We start from the raw sequence: 21,783 nt of genomic DNA, 5'->3' as shown, positions 1-21,783 counted from the left end.
GAACCGCAGCTCCATCTATTTAATCTCTTATCTCTCTTGCTTTCCTTTATCTTCTGTACTACGCCTTTCACTAGGACTTCAGAGTTTATGTGGGCAAGTTATCGGAACAGCACAGATGCAAGGAGCTGTGCTTGTAAATGCGGTTCAGGAACACTGGAGGGGAAGTGTTATCAGCAGCAACGACATGGGCAGCTTTATCAGTCGTGCCGTGACCAGTGGGTGCAGAGACGGTCGTGCCGTGACACAGAGAGGAGGTTCAGCCCTCAGCGTGAACGCCGGTCCCTTCCCTCTGGGTCTGCCAGGCGTGCTTTTGCAGTACTGTGACTATTGCTCTTTGAACTGGGGGTGTAAATATTTATATGTCTATTTTTATCATTTAATTATTCACTCGTGCCTCTCTGTGGAACCATTTGCTCTTTTATCCTCCCCTTCCTTCCCAGGGTTGCTAAGAAATTAACCAATTTTAAACAATCCCATTTATCCTGAGACACGAACTCATGAAATACAGTGCAATGATTGAAGTATAGATAAAGATACGCTTCCATTAGTCTGAACACATACCTGTCTCTGTTTAATACTGGGAGATTCCATAATTACACAGAGAAAGAAGATCAAAGAATCCCATCCCCTGGGTCTCTGCATAAAGATTAAAGATGAACTTCCAAGCTCGTTGAATCTTTTGACACGCAACATTTAGGCTTAAGTCCCTTTACTTTCCCCTTATTTGTGTTTTGCCTCTCTGGATGGCTAATTATTAAAGGGGATAATGAAAGAGATCCCTTCCTCAAATTTATCCAAGATATTCATTAAAAGCCCTATGCACAGACAGATGGATACACAAAGGGCCAAATTTAGCTCTTCTCTTGACCTGTGCAGCTGCCACAGAAACCCGAGGGGTCTTCTGAATTGTGCCTCACACATCTTCAAAGGCATAGCCCCCTAAAAAGGATATTGATACATGCAGGGATCTATATTATTTAGCATAGAAACTTAAGCAAACGTGGGTTATAAATGCACAGACAAATGCTTGCACAGGCTCTGTGTGCAGTTTAAACGTTTGAATTCACGTGTCGAATGTATACTCTGGGATGAGTGATAGTAATACCCATACTATCCCCATGGGCAAGGAGAGCACAGGGAGGTTAAGAAATACGCTTGATGTCAGATAATGGGACTGAATCCAGGTTTCCTACTCCCCTGCTCTAGGGTTTGATATGAAGCCCATTGATGTCAACAGAAATGCTTAACTGACTTCAGTAAGTTTGGTTAAGGCCCTTAATGTGTCACGCTTCATCCTGGTCTCCTCTAATTACCATACCTCTATGATAATCCAGAAGCTTTCAAGCAGCCTGCTAACTCTTGCAGATCAGTCAACATTCAGCAAGAAAAGTGAGATCCTCCTTGATTTTTTTAAATTTAGCCAGGGAGTGAGGCAATTCATTTGGTCTCCCCATGTTTTCTCCAACGTGATGGGTGACAGTCTTCTTGCAGACCACGTCCTTCCCAGAAAGAACTGCCCTTTACAGTACTACATTTGGGACATTGCTGAACTGACCATGGCTGACTGGCTGAGATGCTGAGTAGCAGTCAGATTTTCTAAGGCAAGACTAGGCTGCTATAACATGCCTCTGGTTTTTTGGCCCTTGTGCACATCAGCAACCATCACTTGCTGATTCACGAAACCAGATTTCCACGGACAGAATGAAAAAATAGATATGTCAGCAAGTGGGTGTAAAGACTCAGAGAACATAAAATGGAATCATTTCCACACAGGGGTTAGTAAATTATGCTATTTCAGACACCCTTTGACTTGCCTCTGAATTTGGCTTAATGATATCATTGGGAATGGTAGGCACTGGTAGTCTCTGCTAAGCAACTCAGTGCCAGCAAGTCCATCCTTGCATGTACTCATTGTGGAGGCTAAAATTAGCTAAGATGTATTTTGTATTCTGCTAAACTTATTATCACAAGAATCCAACAGCCCCAAGAACTGATGACCAGGGATCCTGGTTTTCTTTGATTTAAAAAAATCTCCAATTTTCAGATTTAAAAAAGTAACCCCAAATCCACTTTTTCCCCTCATTTAGAATGAAACACCACTAATTTATAGATACATATATAGATATAGATATCTATATACATCTATAGATAGATAGATATATATATAGAGAGAGAGAGATCGATCTATAGATATCTATAGCTAGATATCTAACGATATCTATAGCTAGATATCTAGCTATAGATATCTATAGATATCTAGCTATAGATATATAGTGGTGTTTCATTTTAATCATGGAAAAATGTGGATATGGGGTTACTTTTTTTTATACCAAAAATTGGGGATTTTTTTAAATCCGAGAAAACCAGAATCCCTGCTGATAACACAAGGCCTGTTTTTTAAGCTCGCACCTGAAGGGTGGTCTAACAAAGGGCTATCCAAATGCTTGTGATGTTCCAGAGTCTGAATCTATCTGTGATCCTTATTCACCCAGTATAAATGGTTTAACCATCTTTCTAAGAGACAAAAATACCCCTAAAGATTTTCTCTCTTGATTTGAAGCGTTTCCCGTTAAAATGAACCTAACATACTTTTTACTGCCAGCAAAGCTACGCGACTTTAACAGTGAAAATATCAGAAAATAAAGCTGATGGTTGTTTGTGTTGCCAACAGATTTGTGGCATTTTCAGGCAAATGACCTATTAGTGGGGAGAGTATGTTTTCTTCAGACAAATGGCTTGCTAATGGGGAAGTTATATTTCTCTCCATGTTTCCAATTTCCTACTTTAAAGCTTAATTTTAAATTAGTTTAATTTCACTAGGTGTTTACGAACCATTGATGGGAAATGTAAGATGAAGGTGACATGCCCCTGTTACTAGCAGGAGGTAATAACTGTATGTAGTGCAGCTGCCAGCCTGCTATACGCTAGGGGCTGGATCTTCAGTTGTGGTAAATGTGAATGCTGATGGAAATGCACCATCAACTGAGGACTCAATACTAACATTTAAGGCTTCAAGATTCACCTGTGTCAGCTGTTGAAGATCCAACCAGCTGCTGATCTTCTCCGTATGTCATGGCTTTGGTTTTCTTTTTCCTTTTGATAGGTGCTAAGGCCACCTTCAAGTTCATTTTGGAACTGGAAGGGGAATTTTTGCCAGATTTGTGAGTGGTCAGGGAAGGCTGGAGACCTATGTTTTTCACTTTGCCATCAAGCACTCTGCTGGCTTTGAACTCAACGACTTCTGTTGTCCTTGGTTTTTTACGTTCATCAGGACCTTTACTTTGATCCAGATTTCTATCTGGAGGGATACAGCTCTCACTTTCCAAGTCCAAGTTACTAAGGCTGGTCTCCAGTGATGTGCTGGCTAGTAGCTGTCCTTGGCTTTTGCCACCTGCCTCTGCATCACCCCCCTTCTCTACTTCATCCTCCCTGGGGACAGTAGATGTAGGTCTTGCGATGCCACGTAAATCCATCTGAGCGCTCTCGCCTGGGCTCTGGCTGCTCGGCCCATCTGGAACTACGTTTTGTGATCTGCAAACTCTCCCTTCGTTTTTCGGTTCAGTCTTGCTTGCCATTTCTGGGACATCTACATCTTCCTCAGCAGGTTGCTGTCGTTCAGCCTCAGGACAAAAGACAGACTTCTTTCCGGGAAGCACGCTAGCCGAGGCCCATTTATGTTCTGTGCAATGGCTGTGAAGACAACAAATGAGATGTTTCATTATGGCACTGACATCATAATCAGGAGTATTCTCCAGGCTATGGATAGGCAGAATAATCTTAGTGAGTCTCCATGCTTTGTTGAGCAGGGACAGACTCGAGCCCGGAAGCGGAGATTTTCATGAAAATGTGCTTGCTTCAGAAAGGCCAGGAACAGATGAAACATTGATTGGAACAACAGGGAAAATACAGCTTTTCCAAGCAAGGGTAATAAATAGCATGAGATCAGTAAATGATATACAGTTCCTCCAGGAAACATGTAAATGGCATGGCTAAATACACTATGTAATCTCAAGTGTAAAGGCAGGACTGATGGGAAATGTGTTCATTGTATTAAGTGCTCTTGTATCGCTGGTCATAATACAGTAGGCTGTAAGACAATGTCAGTAAGCCTTCAAAAGGACCTAGTTAAAATTGTTTCTTCATAAGGAGACCTGCAATTATTGAATGTGAAGTTACTGTCACTGCCTCATCATGTGCCTTTTGCCATGTCACAATGCCACATTGTGCCTCAGCTTCACCACCCGTATTAGGGTGATGATAATTGCAACTAAATGGGAACGGCAATTTCTAGTTTGCAGGAAATTTCATTTTTTCCGAGTGTGTTTATACACCAAATTGGGTAATTTCCACGTAATAACATTTAAAACAAAATGGTTTTAGGTCAGTGGAAATCTTTTGGGTCAGTAAAATGATTTATTTATTTTTGTTCAGATTTTGGCTTTTTTGAAAAAGATTCAATTTTTCAAAAATGTTTAATGCAAAGCATTCTTTCAATGCAAAATTGAACCATTTCCATTCTGCTTATGTTACCTCTACATAGTTTAAAAAGAAAAAAACGAAAACAGTGGGACTTCAGAGCCCCCCAGTGGAAGCTGGCATTAATCATAATGACTGGCACTCGAAGGATATCGCTCAGGGGATGTTGACAGTGACAGTAGGTAAAGCACTAAGATCCCTTAAGGAGCAGCATTTACTATGAAAGGAATGTGGGAAAGTATTTCAGTGAAACCTGGAGCTACGAGGGATTCAATTCTGTGAGTCCTGGGGTGGTATATAGTAGGACGCAACAAGAAAAAACTGTACTAGGAGGGAGAAGAGGAAATAAGCAGTGTTAGGCACAAGGCATGGTTTTTAGATGTTGCAACAGTAAATCTCAAGTCCCCTGGGCATGAACACATTCCCTTGCTCACACGTGCACAAGGTGCAGGCCCATTAGGGCACGTCAGTGAAGATACACCCATGAACAGATCCTCGCTGTGCTAATGAGACCATTAGCTACATGCTCCTGCCATTGTCCCCACTCCTGCCCCTCATGGCAAACATCAAAACAGAGATACTAGCCAGGAGAAGCTTGCCCACCACCTCTGGCATCCTGGGGTGGCAGTAGGGCAGGCTTTGCGGGGGCTATAGCCACCCCAAAATTTGCCTTAGCCCCCCTGTAGCCACCCCTCCCAGCATCCTGCCTCCCCTCAGGGTTGCCACCACTTGCCCCGCACAGCTGAGCCTGCCCCACTCCCACCCACACCCGGCAGAGGTGCAGTGCTCCTGGCTCAGCTGAATAAATACATTTGGCTAGAAGGTGTAAAATGCAGCACCCCAATTTTCTGCCTAGCCCACCTCAGCCCCCACACCAGGAAGAGGCTGATGTCACCCCTACTGGCATCTGCTCTTCTTCCTGTCCCCAGCCTTCTGCAATACGTTCATTTTTGGTTAACTGCAGACCTTAGAGCAGCAGTTTTCAATTTTTTTTTGAGCTGAGCCCCACTTTGAGTGCCTTTGAGTGCTCCTGCAAAGGAGCAGCGCAGCCAGGCGAAGGGGCGCCCCTCATTCTAGCAGGCGCTGTGGCTCAGCTCGGCTCGGCTCGGTGGGGTGGGCTCCACCCGTCGCGGCTTCAGCGCCTCCTGCCTTGGCCTTGCCGTGGCTCTAGGCTGCACGCACGCTGTGACACACTCCTGGAGATGCAGCAGCCCGCTGGCAGAGCCTGTCCAGGGCTCCCCACCCCTGCATCCTGCTACGAGGCTGCAGCGGTGCCAGCTCCTTGCAAACTCCTTGCCTGCACCCCCCACCCCAACATTCCCGCATGTCTCCGCAGGCGGGTGCGCCCCACAATTTGTCTGGGACCCAGATTCTGAGTTATATTAGGGCCTTTTTTCCATGCTGCTCTTGTAGGGTAAAGGACCCTAAAGTGGTAGAAAATTACACCTGACTGCATTCACTTGAAAGCCCCTTTATGCCGCCGATATGGTGGAAAAGCAGGGTAGGCATAAACACTACGTCCAAATCTCCGAATCTTTCCGAATCGATTCAGAGGGATTAAAGGGTCCCCTGATTCGGATTTGGAGATTCGGCCACTGAATCGGGCTATATTTCCGCCGAATTTAATCAGGGACCGAAGCTTCGCACTGCCCTAATAAACAGTCTCTTCCGTCTGCCCTGCAATATTACACATCAGTGACACTGTAGAAATAACAGGTCCTAAATATGTACAATGACGTTAGCTATCAAGAAAGGGGAGATGCTTCCATAGTTTCCTACCCAGCCTTTACATAGCGTCTTTCACTTCACCCCACGGTACTGCTCAGCACCTGATGCACAATATATTTAAGGACCGTTTCTGCCATGCGTGGGGTGATGCACAGCATCTCTGCAACACCACGCAACAGTTTTTTAAGACAGGAAGTAAAGACTATTAGCTTGTCAAAGCTGCCGGCTTAGCTCGTGAGGTTTTGACAAGATCACGCAGCCCAGAGAATAGGCTCGGAGAGCTTTGCCACAACACCGGTGAGATCCGTTCCTGGAGCATTCATTTTGCATATCAAAATATTGACGAAAATTTCCGTGCCGTTCCTTGCTGTCGCTCTGCTTCTGGATCACACGCGCTCTGTCTCACTAATTGAAAACCCAGGCAGTGCCTTGTAAATCAGTCCCTTTCCTTATCTCCGCTTTTGATTTTAGAAGAGCTACACACAGAGCTGCCTATTTGTTTCTTTCAAGGGAAACAAATCTTACAGTGCAGTAAAATAATGGAAAGTCTAACCTTCGCTCAGCAGGCACTAAATGCTTTAGCAAAGCTTTAACGGGCCCCTTTTCCTTCCTTCTGCTTCAAGAGCTTGGCTCCTAGCCGTGCCATTAAACGCTTCTAAAGAAACCAAACCATCCCGGGAACAGTCGCACTGCAGAAGGAGCAATGACTTCCCAAAGGCAAGGGTTGGCTCTGAAATCGAACCTGCCTGTACTGTATTTACCCAGGTTTACAGTACTTGTCTGGCAGGTTCAGAAAAAAGGGGGGAAAAAAAATCCTAATTCTATAAACAAGGGCTTGTCTCCTAGCAACAGCTGCCTAGCTACGGTTGCTAATTGTGGAAGGGTTTCCGGTATTAGCATGCGGAGTGGTTTCTTCGACTGTGTGTGTTTTTTAGATAAAGCTCCATGGTGATAAACGCTAGAGGAGGGGTGCCCGGCGAGTGGGTGCGCAGGTGTGTAGCCGAGAGATAGGGAAACCAGTGCAGTTGCTGGAACTTCTGCCAACTGGTTTTGTTTCCGCTCGGTCTTCCACGGTCGCCTTCAAGCCGTGGAAAGGCCAGGCCTCGGCTCCGCTGATAGACACTCCTCCCGTTTTCGAGGTTACTTGCAAGCAAGCTGCAAAAGCTAATTCCTTTCCTCTCCACTGCACAACCACTCACTCATCACCCGACAGACGTAGACACTGAACGGCTGCAAACAGGCCGCTTGATTATAGTGTATCTTCCCATCCAGTGCAGCGTTAGCAACCCCATTGCTCAAAACTTCACCTCTCCCAACTTCGCAGAAGTCTCTCTGCCGGTACTTTTCGGGATATTGGAGTACATACAGTTCAAAATTAACACTATGGAGGCACAGAGCCAACGGGGGACACACTGAGATTATATGAGTGGGTGTCAAAATATCTGCAATGCCTAGATTTGCCGGAGTATGTGCATAACTTCATGGGCACACCAATGTCTGATCATGAGAGCGATGTGAATAACTGATTTTTTTATTTTTATTTTTTTGGATCACTGGGTGAAACAAAAAGCTGCAAGAAAAATGTATTTCAGGCTAACCCAAGATCAACGTTTTTAGCTTTTTCTGCCAAAAAATGCTTTGATTTAACCTAACGTTTGGGGGAGTTTCAGGGATGGGGCGTGTCTTTCATCCTGTTTAAAAAATTTAATTTTCATAAATGTCAGAGCAAAGCATTTTAAAATGCCAAGCTGAAATGTTTCACTCTCACTTTTGCAGCTGAAAAAAAAAAATGTGAATGTCGTGAATTCCTGAATACTTTCAGTTAGCCTGAATCTGCATTTCTTTCAGTGCAATAAAATATTTGACCTCAAATTTCATCCAGCCCTGTCATGTGAAGAGACATATGTCATACGTTTCTCCTAGTTACAATAACTAAAGAAAGAGAATTAGTGGCTTGCAACATGCAAAGAAACTCGGCGACCTCAAAACGAATGCAGTTGAAATGAGCAATTGGTAGAAACTAAATATTGTTTGAAGAAGAATGGAGCATTTACTATTTTTTTCCAAAAAATGATTAATATCTCCGTCTCCCAAAGTTCAAATAAAAAAAAGAAACACTACTCTTCTAACTGTGCTTTGAAGCATTCTCAATTAAGGTTTGAGGAGGAGTAGCTATTATGAGTTTCATAGACCCACCTGAATTTAATTTCAATTGAATTTCACATCATCATTTGTTACCTAATTGTGTAGCAATAGCTAAACCACATCCTTCAATAGTAACCAAGGTCTTTGAAGTCATAATGACACCTTTGGATTTGAATCCCCTGATAAAGCCCAGGATGCTGCAAGGTGAGACATCAAAAAGAGGACAACTGGGTGCACAGTCTCTCTCAGGGATTTTGCAGAATTATACAGCATGCACCGGGAGAATAGCAACAATTGCTTTGGATGTATAAAAGGCTGCTTATAGGACACTACAAAGCTCCAGCTAAGAAATGTGATCAAAAAGCTCTGGACCGCCATCTATCCTATAGCCTACAATGAATTAGCAGAAATAGCACTTTTACTCCTAAGTAAGTATTCCCTACTAGGTCATTTTACTGCTAGCATAAAGCCTTTAAAGAAAGAGATCTTTGGAAATCAGGGTGGATAGCAAAGATCTTAACTAAATGACCTTGCCCAGCCATTCCATATGGGTCATTTCTGATTGAGCTTTTGACCAGCAAGCCATGCTGCTTGTGACCTTGATGCACTCTGCTTCCATGAGGGTGAATTTTACTGACTGAACATTATTTCTTATGTTCACCTCACTGGAAAGCAAGCTTCTCTGCTGAGGTCAATGGCATGCCCATTTGTGCTATTGGTAAATTGAACCCTCTGGCCTCAATGCATGGTCAAACAACTGGAAAGTCTTGGAATAACTCTCAGGGTATTGCCCAGCACTGACCAAATTTGTAGGGTTTGCCAGGGGGCTGGCACACTCCTGCCAAAAAATTTAAAAAAAATAAAAAGGGAAGGAGGGATCAGGTTGAGTCCCTTCCCAACCACCTCCTTCAGCCAGCCAAAAATAACCAGAGAGCAGCATGCTCCAGCCACGTTCTGCCCCTTCTTTGGGACATGTCCTATACACAGGATGCTTCAAAGAAGATCAGGGTAGAGCTGATTCAGCTACTTCAAGCCACTCAAAGAATCCCCAGGCAGCTGGATCCCTTATAATACCTCCTTTGCATTACCAGAGCTGAATAAAGGGGTCACAATGCAAGAGAGCAAGTGGTGCAGGAAGCCAGCAAGCGGGGAAAGATGGAGCCCTCTTGTCAAGCTGCTGTTGTGAGAAGAACCTCAGGATCATCCCTTGTGAGACAGCATTGGAAGATCCCTAGACTCAAGGTCCTATGGTAGCATGTGCTATGCAAACACTAGGAACCAGCAATACTAGTTACCTGACACAAGTGCCTTGGAGCCATGTCTCAATGGACTTGAAGTGATATTCCATGTCTCCATAGGAGGTAGAAACAAACTTGTAGGAATCAAAGATCTGCAGTCTGCCCTTGTTCCACCTGGCTCCAAGGCTGCGCTCACCATCCCCTAGCCAGATCTCCACATGGACAATGTCATGGAGCTGCCGTTTTCCTGCAACAAGAAGGGCATGACAACATAGCCTCTAAGAGAGCGCTTAAAAAACTGTTGGATGTGCTTAGCAATCTTGAAGGTACTGGGCTGACAGCCCTGGAGAGCGGCGAGGCCCAGAGCAGGCTGGATGTACAGAGTGACTATTCAATCAGTGCATCTCAACTTGGGCCAAAGAGATCACTTCTGCCACTGAGAGACTATTCAGTATCTGTGTCTAAATAGTCATTCATCCCTGCTGACAGAAAGGCTGAAGAAAGCCACACGGATTGATGTTTGTGATCTGGAAGCCTGACCTTGAGAACCATTAAATGTGGCTCAGTAAATGCACTATGCTAAGGCCACCCAACAGCTACCTAGAGGTAACAACCTCAGGTAGCAGGCTTTCAATTCATTCTCGCATACGGGCTGAAAATTTTGAGTTAGGACTGGAAATTTCAAGGGGAAAGCCTTTTGGGTCCTGTCCCAGGTGATGGCGGTGGAGAGGGCAGGGAGTGAAAAATATCCCAAATGACAGCTTCAGATCTCCAAAAATTGCTTGTCTTGCTGGGACCATTTGACCCCAGCAGACTTCCTGCCTATGGCAGGGGAGCTGGACTCGATGATCAAGTGAAGTCCCTTCCAGCCCCTTGTGTCTATGAAATCTATGAAAATGTTCATTTCAAGTCTGATTCCAAGAACGTGTAGAAAACTTGAGATGGCTGGTATTTTATACAAGCTGGACTGCCCAACCACACCTCCCTATGTGTGCGTCTTGCCTGGTCGGGTGGCTCACAGGTGGAGTGTAATGGATGGAGAGGGAGCACGGGGAAGGAAGGACGGTATCTTTGATAACATTACGTTCTGTGTTGAAGTATGTTCCTGAAATAAAGACGAGGTCTCCTGGCTTCATGTGCTCCTTGCTGGGCAAAGTGATGGGGAGCGTGTCGTACTGATACGCCTGGTTTCCAGGGCCGATAAGAAAGCCGAATTCTGTGCTTAAGTCGCGCACTACTCGCCGAATCAGTCCACAGCAATCCAGGAAGAGAGGGGAATTGTACTCTGGAGCTGTGAAGCAAAGCAAGTGCAACACCAGTAGAGGAACCAGCTGACAAAGGAATCCCTCTTCTCTGGTTCAGCAAAAGGAGAGGAGAATCATTTCAGTGAGAAACGAGGAAGGGCAAACTAATGTGGACAAAATCAGGATTCCCAGGCACAAGTCCCACTGCCACTCCACTATGTTTGTACAGCGCCTAGCATGATGCTACTCAGCTCAGTGATGGACTTTAAGCCTCTACCACTATATCACTGCAAATGAAGGTGATAATAATGGAACCTAACTGGGACAATATATACATGTTAAAGGGCTAATGTAGGCTCCTCTTTATCTTGCCTGTGAATAGAGGTGAACATCTCCCTTCTCTGCCCCTTGGCTATTTTTTGCGACTAGCAGAGGAAGAGAATTTTACTTAGGTTTGCAGCCTAAGTGAGGTGGGCCTGTACAAGGAGCTCATTTCTGGGGGTGAAATGCCTGCTGCCGAAGGCCAAGAGTGTGCGAACAAGCTTGAAAGGGTTTGCACTTTGCACTTACTGCCAGGCTCGTGATACTTCCTAGCATAAGGCACTCCGATGTAGCACTTGGCCTGCTCTAGAAACTTCATCCGCAGCTGCCACCGGCAGTCAGGGTCCCCAAGTCGGCTCTGCGCGGCTAGTCTCCACCCCTGGAGCATCTGCAGCTCTTCCTACATCCAAGCATAAGGAAGGCAATGTGAAAACCCAGCAGCCAGCCCCACCTGTTGTTTCCCAAGATGACTTTTTTTCTTTCGAGAAAGAATGGACAGAGTCAGTGAATGCTGGAAACTGGCCCAAACCCAATATCCGACTCCGGCTTGGCCCCCTGTCCTGCAGCACTGGCATGCCAGGCTGGTGTGAATACACTGACGTTCCTTCCTGGAGGTCATGGTGACCTTCAAGAACCTTCTCTGTAGTTTCCTTCTCATGCACAATATATTTGATTAGCTTCAGTGCTTGGCTCATAAAGACCACGCCAGGGCCTTGTCCTTGCTTTAACCTCCGACTCCTGGTCAACCCACCCCCAGTTTAATCTCGGCAGTCATATAGGAAAAGCACAGAGTGGGAGGACAGCGGTGTTGCAAGCCGTGATAGGGCAAATATTTCCAGTGGGGGCCACACCTTCTAGGAAATATTGCCTAATAATTAGAGCACAGGAGGGGTCGAGGATTCAGGATTTCTGGGTTCTACTGCATTGGTTTGCCTTTCCCTTTAATATCACGTACTTCAATTTTCCCACCTACACAACTAAGAAATTGCATCTGTGCAAAGCGTTCCCCTCATTTGAATGTGCTTTGAGATCCTGTCTAAAAACACGCCGTATAAATGCATGTACAAAAAATAATAAGAAACGGAAAGAACTGGATATAGATATTACAGACACAGCAACAGGAAAAACAGGATAAAAGGTATAGTAAAAACGGCAAATGTGGAATTCAAGGAAATTATTCCATCAATGAGAGGGTTTTTTTTAGTGACATGATAAGGTTCAAAAGCAAGTCTGAGTAGTTTGTTTGCAGACTCCTGCAATGGGGATGCCTGATACGGATTATTAGTTGTTCTAAAAGTTTATGGCTGCAGTGTTTCTATGTGAAATGTCTATTTATGTTCCACAATGTCTTATGGGAGCTAAGGCTGCAACATATGAAACAGAAGTGTTATATCCTAATTCTCTGATTGCAAAGCATGTCATCGAGATTTATGTCAGGAATAACATATCCTCCGCAGCAAATACGATAATATGGTTATAATTCTCTTCTGGGTTCTCATGAAATCATAAGCTGTCCAAAGCAAAGAGCATTGGTCCAAAACTAAATGAATACTCCAAATAAAACAAAAATTCCAATAAAATATTACTCATTTGAAGGATTTCTTGACATTTTCTTAAAGGTTGATGAATTAATATACCGCTTTGGGTGTATTCACCAGCATTCATGCAGGATCACAACGTTTTGTAAAGAACTGAGTTGCTACTACCTCTCTCCCCCTATTAAGCTGATAAGGAAACAAAGGTGTGGAGGCACCGACTGATTTGCTGAAGCAGATTTGGAAAGCAGGTAGCAGAGATGCAAATAGGACCCAGGTGTCCTGCATACCTCTCTACTCCGTTAGCGGCCTGACAGATTGATTTCATGGAATGTTTCTGTTCGGAGCAAGCAATGTGATCGCCCCATAGTAACTTTTTCTGCTGGAAAGACAACACCTGGATAGGATCAGCACTTCTTTTTTGGCTTAAATCTTCAGTGGAAACACTATGCTTTTTTTTTTTTTTGGTGCTTTCTACTCTGAAGGGATACAATGCTAGGATGAAACACTGCTCTTTGGGTAGCTTATGTAAGAGGTCTGAGCAAGTTCTACATCTTTATGTTTAAATGAACATCAGCATTTCAGCGTGCAACTAGCTGCAAAGACCATTTGGGGCTGATAGAAATGTACCAGCTTCAGCCATTGGGTGACAGCATAGAGTTTCTTATCACTAGCCCTGCAAAAACTGGACTATCTAGAGAATCTCTTTCATTCAGAGATTTTTTATTAGTGACTCATGTGATGGTAGCTCATGCATTCTCAGAGCCCCCTTTTTTTTGTTGCTAACCTATGGGTCAGTACAATATGTTTCTCTGGAAACAATGCTTTAATAATGTTTGGAAACCAGCCACACACAAGAGTAGAATAGTCAAGATATCTCTTGGGCTGCGTTAGTTTATTTTATTTTATTTTTTGAGGTGCTGCATTTTCATTGTCTGACAGCAGCAATCTTGTCCAAATCATGCCTTTTATGAAGTTAATGCAGTTTTTGGAAGGTGGGTAAAGTCAGCTTCTGGGAGGAAAGGGGGTACGTGCTCTAAAGCAGAGGAGAGGATGTTGGGACCCCAACCTCTCTTTTCAGTTTTGTAACCAATGTACTGAGTTACCTAAGATAAGCCATTTACCCCTCTGTGCCTCAACTTTTCCATCTGTACAATGGAGATGAATGCACTCACAAAAATAGTAAAGGGACTTTTTTTTATTACATTCTCGTGTTAGAGGAGCATAAAGTGTCTTCTTCCTATACAATATGGGTATCAAGTTTACCAGAGTGGCTTTTCCATATATCCCTGATCCAAGGTTTGAAATATTTTGTAGCCAGGATGCATAGCAACTGCACATGTGCTTACAAGAGTGTCCCTTTTTAACACAGAAACAGTAACCTTGGCAGTAATCTCAAGGTGGCTTGAATCCAAAACCTCAGATATGAACGCCTTAGTGCACTGGCCAAGTTCAACTCCAACATACCTTTCCCATCACCTCTAACAGAGCCCATTAAGAAAGCGAGTATGGAAAGAAATGTGCGCCACCACCTTCCCACAAGCATTTGCTGCTGGCAGTGGGAGGAGGGTCTCACTTTGTGCCATGTCACTAAGATCAGCTCACTTCTGAGCTGAACTTGGCATTGAAATCCCTAGTCCAAGTTCCTCCAAACCAGCTTTATCACCATGGGGCTGATTTTCAGAGCTGTCAAACACCCAGAACTCCACTCCGGACCCAGCAGCTGTCAGAATCAATCCCAAATAGAGACTTTTTCATCCATGGCTGAAGACATTTTAATAGCAGTACTCATCCTTGTACTATCAGGGCTTGATCCAAAGCCCAGCAAAGTCAGTGGAACAGTTCCCATTGACTTCAATGGATCTGGGATCAGGCCCTTTGAAATACACAGGGCTTTTGACTAGCAAATTCTCTCTCTCTTTTCTCCCTGTGTTTTCTGAACTGTTTTGCATGCCCCAAAAAGAACCTGTGAATTTAGACCACAACCTAAGCACTAGCTAGTCACTAGAGAAATGCTGAATTCAGCCCAGCAGTCCAGCTTAAATGGCATCAAAATCGGTGGCTGAGGTGTGGCAGTAGAAAACGGAAAAAAAGCCAAAAGCTATTGTGTATTGCCTTTCCCAGCGCTCAGGTTTCTGGCAGCTAGAGGTTAAAATCCCAGTAGCATTGTTTATGTGGGAGTCACCTGCCCTGCCTGAGCGTCTCCTGGCAGATACACATTTAGGCTCGTATTCCTATGTGGTGTATCCTCATAGCAACTGATGCACGTCACCTGTAGTGCTTTTAAGCACACAGCCAGGGCTGAGCATGCAGGAAGCCAGGCAGGAGCCTCTCCAGAAACATGGTTCACTTCCAGCATGTGCCCATGGGTCCTTGCACCAGCTAAGAAAGGACCTCATGACACTCCCCGCTTCCCACTTTGACATTGTGTAATTAAGGCACTGGACTCCCCTTTTCCTCCAGAAGTAGAGCAACAGAGGTTTATGCAGCTACAGCTCAGTGCATTTCAGTCATTTGCTTCTTAGCAACTTGGCTTGCTAGGGAAGAGGCAGAGCACTTGCCAAACTGCTCAGACCTATAGTCTAAGTCAGGGGCGGGCAATTATTTCGGGAGGAAGGCCACTTACTGAGTTTTGGCAAGCCATTGAGGGCTGCATGCCAGGCAGCCAGGGGCAGATAAATATTAAGTTTCTTAATTTGGTGGGGGGGGGTGTCCAGTGGACCAGATAGAATGGCCTGGCGGGCCGCATCCAGCCCCCGGGCCGCATTTTGCCCACCCCGGTAAACTCAATGTCCTCTCTCTGACAGTGACCAGAACCAGCTGCTCCAGCAGAGAGTGCAGGACATCCTACAGAGAGAATTATGGGCTAACCTGGCCCCAGTAGTTGGAGATGGGGTTGCTTTTAACCTCAGGAATATCATGGTTTCATCCCCCTTGGTGGGCACTGGCAATGACTAATAGTGAGCCCCCAAACCCTATATTGAATGCAGTAGCCTAGCTATTCTCCATCCAGGGGCACTCCCAAATTAGGATAGAGCAAACTGCATATCGAGCTGATTGAGTTTTATGATTTCTTGGGCCAGTCAATCAGTCCTGCATCCAGAAAAAAGAAAGGAAACACATGCCTTTTATCAAAAATAGCATACTTTCCAGGGAATAGATTTCTAACAGCCATATGAGTGTTTCACCATCCTGCTGTATCCTTTTCAAGGAGCCAAGACCACCAGCAAACAACTCAGTGCTTCAGGAAGGAGACCAGCAGATAAGAGTAGGACCTCATTCTAAATCCCTGAGGCTGCCTCACTGCATCGCCTTTAAAAAGACATGATGCACTTAACTCAGTAGAAAGACCCCCAATGACTTCAGTGAGGGTGAAAGCAAGTCTGTAAGCATGAGAGAGTCTGGGTACCTAGAGAGCCTATAGGCATCCATGGAAAGTGTGTCAAGTCACTCTGATCTGCAGGTCCTTAACTCCCATGTAGTAGGCATGCTAGTATGTACAAAGCCTGCTGCTCAGAGGTTTTGTGAGCATCATAAATCTGCAAAGGTTTTTGATCTCTTAAGACAACAGGTGCTGCAAAGATGATGATCGTTATTGCAGGGCCGGCACCCTAAAACTTGACTCTCACAAAGCTTCCAGTGATGCTTGACACTTTGCCACAGTAAGTCCCGAGCAAAAGCAGGTCTGGATGTAGGAACTGGGTCAGCAGAACTGCATGATTTGCTAAATCGTTTTGTTTCTACCACATAGTAACTTCATTCCAACTCCTCTTCCCTTGGTGACCAGATGAGTACATCTAGGTCTGGCTGGAGGATACTCAGCACCCTTTGGGTCTCTGATTTAGCTGATGGTGAACTTTGCAGTGACCTATATTGGATTCACCCTGATCCTTTCCCCTCCTATCCTGGAGATGAAGGGCCAAAATCTGACTTCCTCTGTGTTTGGTATAAATCTGAAATGACCCCACTGACTTTGTTGAAGTTACCCTAGATTTTTTGCTGCAGCTGAGATCAGAACTGGATCTACCACGTCTGGTTTGTAGCACACATAACTGGGAACTACAGGAACTAAAATGCAGTCTTGGGCAGCAAGCAGGGCAAAGCAGGAAATAGCACGGAAAGCTTTCTTGGCAAGCAAACCCTTTGATCTTTCCAAGTGCCTTGAGCAGTTGCAGATTGCTCCCTGTGGTCTCCACACGCAGTTTTGTGCTGGGTGGTACCTTAGTGAATGATTTGGCTCAGAGATATAGTGGTAAAGAGGCAATTTTCTTCCAGATCCTCTCTATTCAACTCAGTTGTCACAGCAGAGATCAGCTCAGGCATTCCCCCACATTCACTACTTCATTCCTCCTCTCTCTGTTCACAGAGCAGGAAGCTGGGGCACCTCCATGTAAAATCATGGCTCCTTCATGTCATTATGAAGGAGGTTTCAGGGATCCTGGAACGGTTTTTCAACAAGGGTGATCATGAGGACAAAAAAAAAGTCTACCTAAAAATTCAAGGTGGAGCTTGATTAATTTAAGTGATGGCAGAGGACTGCACTCTTACCAGGGAGGTTTATCTAAGCTTCCTGTTCCTACATTGCCTATGAATAAGGACAGAAAATGTTCAGTAGAGCCATGAAGGATCCAAAAATGGAATTATATGGCCCCTGGGGGGTTTGCAAACCTCAGGACTGGCTTACCATGGAGCTCTGTCCTGATTCATAGACGATATGGCCCTCAGATCGTGGAGTGATGAGTACCCTATAAAAGCAGTTGATTGGAAACATGTGGCTGACATCTGCAGTCCTGGGGAGAACTGCCAAGCAGACGCACAGGCAGATTTGGGGGTAGTAGGAGTGGAACAGCTAGGGTCAGTTAAAGCCAATGCCAGATTTAGGCTTAAACTACTTAAATTACAGGTTAGGGGCCTCACAATATGAGGGGCCTCTAAATAAGAAAAAAAACCCTGGACGTTTTCATTCTAATATGGCAAAACTATATGTATATATGGCTGTACTATTCTATACTATTATAATAATATACTATATATAATATACTATTATGTATTATTCATCTTGAGTTCATAAATTTGTGCAGAAATAACAATAATTCATCTTAAAATTTAATGAAAACCCATTTTTGTGGATTATTTTTATCATATGGAGCCTCTAAAGCTGGACATAGCTTGGGGCCTCAGCATGTCATCATGCAACACTGGGTAGCGCTCAGTGCTAAAGTGCATTGCCACTTGTGGTCAGGGGCCCAGACTGAAGTAGCAAAAGGTGCTGAGCATGAACATGCAAGTGCCAGGGTAGGAAAGGTGCCAGGGTGTGAGAGATGCCAGGGCATCAGTATTGGAGTAACTGGAAATGCCGTAGGTCATGACTAAGGTGTGCTGGCAAAGAACAAAGGATGAAGCTGACCATCCCTTCCTAACTACCTTCGGTCTAGTCTTTCACAGCTGGGTGTTTTCAAACATCTCCCGTCTTTCTCTGCCACCCGGTTTTCCCCCTCTTGGATACATCTTATTCTTCAAGAAAATAAATGATATGTTCCAGTCAGTCTTCAACATCGCTACCCTGCCCTGCCCCGGTCCCCAGGCTCGGAGCAAAGCTTGCCAGGCCTTTTGTTTGTGCGTGGACCGTCAGGAGCTCATAGCACTGTTTCAGGTGATTTAACACAATCCACATTTGGCAGGGCTTTGGGCTCGACTTTGTTGCAGGTGCATTTTTGGCAAGTGGTGGGCGAAACACAGAGACCTCTCAAGAGCACTGAATCCACCTTTTCCTGAGGCTGGCTCTTTGCAGAACAGATGGCTTGGGAAAGAACAAAGGCAAAGGGCATTTTCAATACAAACGGAGTCCACCGTGGATGAGTACAGAAAGTTGGTTGCTCATCAAGAACAACCTGATGCTCCATCTTCAGGAGCTGCGTGGAAGAAGAGGTGAATTTGGGCCGAGCCCGACATACTTGAATTGGGAATCGCAGGCAGGAAACGTTTAGTCCTCTCACCCTCATATACATCTCTTTTCTTACTCAGATCCTTGCTAAGTCACTGGATTCCTACTTTGCACCACTTGTGAGAGAGCAGCTCCAACCAGCCTACACAGCTTTGACAACGTGGCTCAATTCTAACCTGCAAAATTCTCCGTGCATCTCAGATCCAGCTTGTAATACTCATGCTCTACTAGTCCTGCCTGACTTCCTCCACAACTTTTTACTAATGTCTTTTTGTCCTAATTTGTAACCCTTCTTGCTATAGTTCTCCCAGGACTCTGTTAAACAGGGGTGCTCTCGGGGCCATGTTGCATGAGGGACAGTTAGTGATCTGCAGGATGTCTCTGAACTCTTTATTAGTAAGCTCATAAGGGCTCACCTACGATATGCAGCTTCTCCAGGAAGCTCTGGTGCCATCTTAAAGGAGTCTAGCTGCAACGGAAATGTAAAGGTGCCACTGAGAAGCAATTTCTAGCAGCTGCTAAAGGTCACAGTGTGCCTGATTCAACATCGAACTCTTGCACACACATGCGCACACCATCTTTCAGTTAAACAGTCAATGACTATTTTGATTTCTTAATGTTTCAGCTATTCAGCTGAGATGGCGTTATAATCACGTCCTCCACCTTGTTATTATGGTTGATGAGCCATGGGATGCAGCAGCTCTATTGTGAAAGCCTAGGGTTCACAAACCCTTTACATGGCTAACAGCAGTCACTTTAACTAGTGGCTGCAATGAGACAGGAGTCACTGCAATCTGTGACACTTGACTGAGGCCAGGAAATAGTCATAGATTTCTAGAGTCGGAAGGGACCTGGTAGATCATCAGGTCCAACCCCCTGCTGCAGCCTCTTCACAACCTGCCTGCCTATCTGAGTTTCCTCCTGGCACTATGTATAGGGGTAAAACAATCTTTGGCAATGGAGGGGGGTGGTTGAAATGCTCCTGCATTTTTCCTTCAGCAGAGAGGATTTGTGAAGAAAGTGGAGAGGATGAAATTTTCTGCTCTGCTCTGCTCTGCAGAATAGGTCCAGAAGAACTAGGGCTGTGCACTGCCTTTCAATGGGGGCCTTCTGGGGACTACAAAATCTTAGAAAAAAAGCCATTCAGAAATGTCAAGAACATGGTGAGCCACCAATGAGTGAGTGGCCCTTGGGAAAGGCATGCTTTCTTCATGAGAAAACCAGTTGCCAGGTGAGATCACAGATCATTCTGTACAGGGCCGATGTAATAAAGCTTGGTCATGTGAATATTGGGCAGTTAAAAGATGGCCAACAGGACTAGTAGTGTGCTAATGCTGATGATCAAGCAGTGTCATAGGTCATAGAGAAATAAGGCTGGAAGGGACCTCAGGTGATCATCTAATCCAACCCAGGATCAAACCTGCAGCCTTGGTGCTATTAGCACCATGCTGTAAGTTCCAAGCAGGATGGAAAAGATGTCTTTAAAGAACCTAATGGCATGCTCAATGGCCTGTGATGCATTAAGGAAATAATCTGAATCAGATTCCCTGTTAAAAAAAAAAAAATCTTGGTTGTTTCATGATAGAAGCATACAAGGCTCTGTACCAGTAGCTATATTTGCAAGCTGCCTACTGGGAATGTGCTTGGAAATGTTAACATAAAGGGCACAGAAAACAAAAAGCACCACAGTTTGACAGGTTTTCTAGGCTTTTGATTATGCCCATTATCTTTATAGACCCTGGCTTTCTGAGATCTGTTCTCAGGAGCCCAGGTGTTGTGTTTAGTGAGGGGCTGCATATTGTTAAGAAGGTCTCTGCCATATCCTCTGACATGTCCTGAACTAGAGCTCGCTGGCATCCATGAAAGCCTTCTCATTGACTCAGTCAGCTGGGGAGAAACCCATCAAGATGGACCCCAAACTGCAGTAGTCTGATGTGCTATCAGAGGGGTTTGTGGTAGAGCTTCACTCTTAATGCCGAGTATTCTTCTTGCTTACATTTTGACTGTGGGGAAACCAGCTAGAGGCCAAGAGGACCTATTTTCTGGTGTCCCCATAGGACATAAAAAAGCTCCTTGCATTTGTGTATCCTATTTGTGCTCACAAACCCTGCAATCTTTGAATCGGTCTCCCAGGGCCGTGCCTTTTACAGTTGGGTCCAGTACCAGAGACTGTAAACCCATCCCCTTCCAAGCTGAGCAAGAACTCTGCTATTTACACACAATGCCAAATGTTTAAACAGCAGCATAGGCTGTGCAGGGGTTGACGCTGCGCTGCCGTATGTCAGATCCACGTCTGAATACCATTCCTGGCCTTTTGATACCAAGGCTAGCAGGGGATGGGAGCAACTGGATGCTGACACTCTCAAGGGGAGGATTGTTTTGTATTAGCCCCATCAATTCTCCTACTCAGTCAGAAAAAAGAGCAGATATTCAGCTGCAAAACTCTAGCTCTGCTTGTTTCTCGCCTTTGGGGTGCAAGGCTGTGCTCTGCTTTTAACAGCCACGGGGTAAAGTTAATCCCTGGGAAGAAGCCCAGGGTAAGGCCTGTTTTATCATCAGTAAGTGTCACAGCCATCCCACAGAGTTATAGGACAGAGATGGGCACTGAGCACACGCCAGCCTTACGGGATGACACAGGGTCCTGTGTGTATCTGGTAGCCTCCTGGCTCGGGCTACACTCATAAGCCAATAATGGAGTAAACAACTAGATCTATCCTCAGATCTTACCCTCTTTTTCTAGTACCATTTATCACACTATAAGGCCAAAGTGCTATTTAAGTTCCAGTCACAACCTCAAAACCTGAGCTGCTCTTCCATAGTGATGCATTAACTCTGTGCTGATGCTGCACCAAAGGGTGCAGAACTCCTCATTTCAGGAGCCTTGATTTTGAAAGTGGCCATTAGGTAGCAAATACACAAAACATGAAACTTGCCTCAGAAAGAAATGTCTGAAACTTTTGCCTGAAATGTCCTATTGAACCACTTTATCATTTGCCCCGGACTTTACTCACAGCTGTGCCTGCTGCATAGAGCCCAATGGTCTACTTTTTGCCTAGTCCCTTTACGTTTACTCCCACTATGAGCAAAGGGCTTAAAAGACTGCTATCCCCTCCTTCCACCCCTCTCCCCCTGAAAACAACAGGAAAGATCTA

General features: G+C 44.9%; 1 protein-coding gene across 1 annotated transcript in view; it reads right to left on the bottom strand.

Moving 5' to 3' along the window:
* The window catches only part of TTLL10 (tubulin tyrosine ligase like 10), a 157,271-nt gene that overhangs the window by 40,396 nt on the left and 95,092 nt on the right, over positions 1-21,783 (bottom strand). The window contains exons 2-5 of the mRNA XM_025198137.1: positions 11,402-11,552; positions 10,672-10,878; positions 9,645-9,834; positions 3,023-3,690 (exon numbers count right to left, since the gene is read on the bottom strand). Of these exons, the coding sequence (XP_025053922.1) occupies positions 3,023-3,690; positions 9,645-9,834; positions 10,672-10,878; positions 11,402-11,552 (1,216 nt within the window). The remainder of the gene's footprint in view (positions 1-3,022; positions 3,691-9,644; positions 9,835-10,671; positions 10,879-11,401; positions 11,553-21,783) is intronic.

The sequence above is a fragment of the Alligator sinensis genome, unplaced genomic scaffold (genome assembly GCF_000455745.1).
Source record: "Alligator sinensis unplaced genomic scaffold, ASM45574v1 scaffold569_1, whole genome shotgun sequence".
Classification (NCBI taxonomy): domain Eukaryota; kingdom Metazoa; phylum Chordata; order Crocodylia; family Alligatoridae; genus Alligator; species Alligator sinensis.
This window is presented reverse-complemented; position numbering and strand designations above follow the sequence as displayed.